At 43.5% G+C, this 3,115-nt stretch overlaps 1 protein-coding gene across 1 annotated transcript in view; it reads right to left on the bottom strand.

Annotated features, from left to right (window-relative positions):
• TPMT (thiopurine S-methyltransferase) overlaps positions 1 to 3,054 on the bottom strand; it is a 9,890-nt gene extending 6,836 nt beyond the window's left edge. The window contains exons 1-4 of the mRNA XM_009874613.1: positions 2,911 to 3,054; positions 2,064 to 2,156; positions 961 to 1,093; positions 471 to 523 (exon numbers count right to left, since the gene is read on the bottom strand). Of these exons, the coding sequence (XP_009872915.1) occupies positions 471 to 523; positions 961 to 1,093; positions 2,064 to 2,156; positions 2,911 to 3,050 (419 nt within the window). The 5' untranslated portion in view covers positions 3,051 to 3,054. The remainder of the gene's footprint in view (positions 1 to 470; positions 524 to 960; positions 1,094 to 2,063; positions 2,157 to 2,910) is intronic.
• Between the last annotated feature and the right edge of the window lie 61 nt (positions 3,055 to 3,115).

Below are 3,115 nucleotides of genomic sequence, written 5' to 3'. Positions count from 1 at the left end.
TCCCTACACATATGTTAATCAACAGTATTGGCAAAAAACCCCATTTGATATTAGTTAAAAGAAAAGCTGACTAAGACAACACCTCTTCGTATATTCTCTTTACTTTAACTAAGCTACTCAGAGGAAGGGATTATGCTGGGGTTTTGCTTCCTAGAATCTGTCAATAATGTTAAAGATAATTTGTTTTTACTATAAAAGGAAACAAGTTCTTCTATAACGTTCACAGGACGGCTTAGAACAAGAAGCCTACTTAAGGATATTTAGTCGGCGTCTCTTATCGGTCAACAACAGAGTTAGTTTTTGTTGGAGATTGCCTATTCACATTTCTCATACAAGTTCATGAGAGTTATCCCAAGAGGACCTGTTCCAAATCTTTATGGCTGATTCAGATAAAATAATATCACAATATTATGACAGTATTAATACAGGTTTGCTTATACAGAATTTTAAAACACCCTGTGTATTCCTACCTGGACAAATCATAAATACTGCAGCAGTACAGAGAAATGTTTCCAGAGGTACTCTACAAGAAAAGGCAAAGGAAACAATACTTATCAGCAATCTATCTTTTCATATACACTCGCAAGTGTGTATTTGTACTTTATACCTTAAAATATACATATACACTATTTTTAAATATACACTTAGGTGTAATGGCGAAAAACTGTGAGAAACATTTTTAGTTTTTCTTCACTGAGGCTCCTCTCCGGATCCCTTCCAGAGAGGTTCTAATCTGTCAAGGCAAGCAACTGTACATTCAGATGCTTCGATGCCATAAGAAAAGAAGGGCCAAAGTAGTAAGATCAAAAGCAGAACTTCTCAGCTTCCTTTCAGACATCTTCAGGAGAGGTGAATGATTACCACTAAGACAGGCATAAAAGCAGAACGACTTGTTCACTCGGTTACGCCTGCGCTGCATGATTAACCACACCAGATCACTCAACAACACAGGATACATACCTGCAGCTTTTTTGCTCCTGAAATCTCTGGGACCGGCTCCTCGCAATAAGGCAGATTGTGTTCTGCAAAAAATTCCTGCAGTGCTTGCTCGCTGACTTCCACACCGACAACGCTGTGTCCCATGTCTGCCAGCCTGCACGCAGCAAAGAGAGGTCCCAAGTTTACACGAAGGCCCCAGCGTGGGCTACTACCAAATGCGTGCACCTCTCACACCGCATTTATTGGTTAGGGAAATCCTCGTTTCAAGATGCTCTGGTGTGCCTAATCCTGACTTTCTGAAGCGTTCACATTTTATTGAATGCCTCTCCTCCGTGATCTGAGCCTGAACTAGCACCACTCGCAGTCAACAAGGAATTACTGGCTTTATTTAGATTTGATGGATTATTCACTTATTTCTACGGAGTTGATAAAAACAAAAGGGATTAGGCAGGGATTTCAGTTTACAGCAACACTTTCTGCTTTGAGCCGCAGCAGCCTAGGCACGCCGTCCACCCTGCTGCCTCTGTGGCTTGGCAGGGGCAGGCAGCAGGGTGGGGGAACCTCTCCACTCCTGCAGCTCCTTGGAGCCCGCTGTTATGGCCATCAAACCCGGTAACCGGCCCTAGCTTGACGCCTTGAGGATCCAGTTCAGTCAGGGTTTGCTTGTCTGTGCCCCTTCCCTCCAAGAAAAAAACCCAACAACCCACACTGGCTTAACACAGCCCCTAAGTATAAATATTACCCACTCTGAAAAAAATAAAAGTAAAATAACAAATGTTAGAAACAGGGCACAAATCATTTCAGTTCCCAGTGTGACATGCCCCACGGTCCCTTGAAAAAGTAAGGGCATGGCTTCAGTCACTCTGTCCGTCACAAGTTCAGCATTCCCCAAGCTGAACTCTGGACAATCAGGATGACCTTCCAGTTAGTCCTCATCCATCTCACTTATGCTACCATACAGAAAGTCAGCAAAATGAAACCAAAGTACCTCCTCCCTCCAGCAACGCCGCTTTCCTACCAGCACAGATGTGGCACATTCCCATTCCCCAATATAAGGTTGGGAATTCCCCCTCTCCTTCCCTCCCTCCCCACATCAAATAGCATTTTTTGCTCTCATGCTTTACCATTTCATCTCAACAGCTTTACCACAAAGTGGGAAAAATATCCTCAGTCCACTCCTGCCATTTAAAAGAACATCCAGATGCTTCTGGAGGAGCCTGCAAAAGAAGAGACACGTTTTAATGGACACTGTGAGCATCTGTGCCGGCACGTTAAAAGCCGAGCGCTCCACGCTACGTCACGGCGGAACATAGGTTCTTACTTCCACCTGCTTCATACCATTAGAAACAAAATCAGAAAAACATTCGTCTTCTATTTTACTTAGAAACTGAATTTAGTTTCTATCAGAAACAAATGCATTTCTGCTTCTTCTGTTTTCTGTTTGTCTTTTCAGGGAAAGCAACCAACCACTTCCAAGATGACATAAGAGGTGGTGTAAACAGAATGGTTATTAAACTTCCGTATCAATCAAACCACTTCTATAGGTCTTAAATATAAGTTTAATGGGCTGGAAGACTATATAATCAGGTTTGCTCTCTTAGGTCCCTGTCTTCCAGTGCACAATAATTGCTCTGATGCCCTCTGCATGTTGTTTTAGGCCCCAGTTTCATGACTTACACAAGCAGTGCAGACTGCCCACATCAGAAAAGTTCAGATTTTTAGCCAATCTATCCAAGCTTTATAGTTTAAAAACTGATTCAAGAGTAACAGTTCTAAATTCATTTCAATCCTTTCTCTAACCTTTTTTGGCAAACGTAGGCCACAAAAGCATGTATATGAGCTTCAGCTGCAAGCTGTGCCTGTGTAGTTTTCCTTTCCGAAGCGCCGCATTTTCTGTTAAAGAGTTTTTTGAGTGAGCAGCGTCGGTGTTTTTTCTTTAAAGAGTTTAGGCAGAAAAGCGAAGGCACTTACGGATGCCTCTGTTCCTTGTGAAACCCGATGTTCCCCTTTTCCCATTTTTGCAGCCATTCCTCCTCGGTCACCACCCTGTCCTTCTGTGACCCAACATCGGAGCCTTCCAGGGCCCTGGGGCCATCTGCCGAGCGCTCCATGCTCCCCAGGAGGGCCGGGAGCTGCGACAAAAACGAGAAAAACCACCCAAGCCCAATGAACAGTT

This window comes from Apaloderma vittatum, unplaced genomic scaffold (genome assembly GCF_000703405.1).
Source record: "Apaloderma vittatum isolate BGI_N311 unplaced genomic scaffold, ASM70340v1 scaffold1578, whole genome shotgun sequence".
Lineage (NCBI taxonomy): Eukaryota > Metazoa > Chordata > Aves > Trogoniformes > Trogonidae > Apaloderma > Apaloderma vittatum.
Note: the sequence above shows the minus strand (reverse complement) of the source record. Positions and strands in the feature narration are given on the sequence as shown.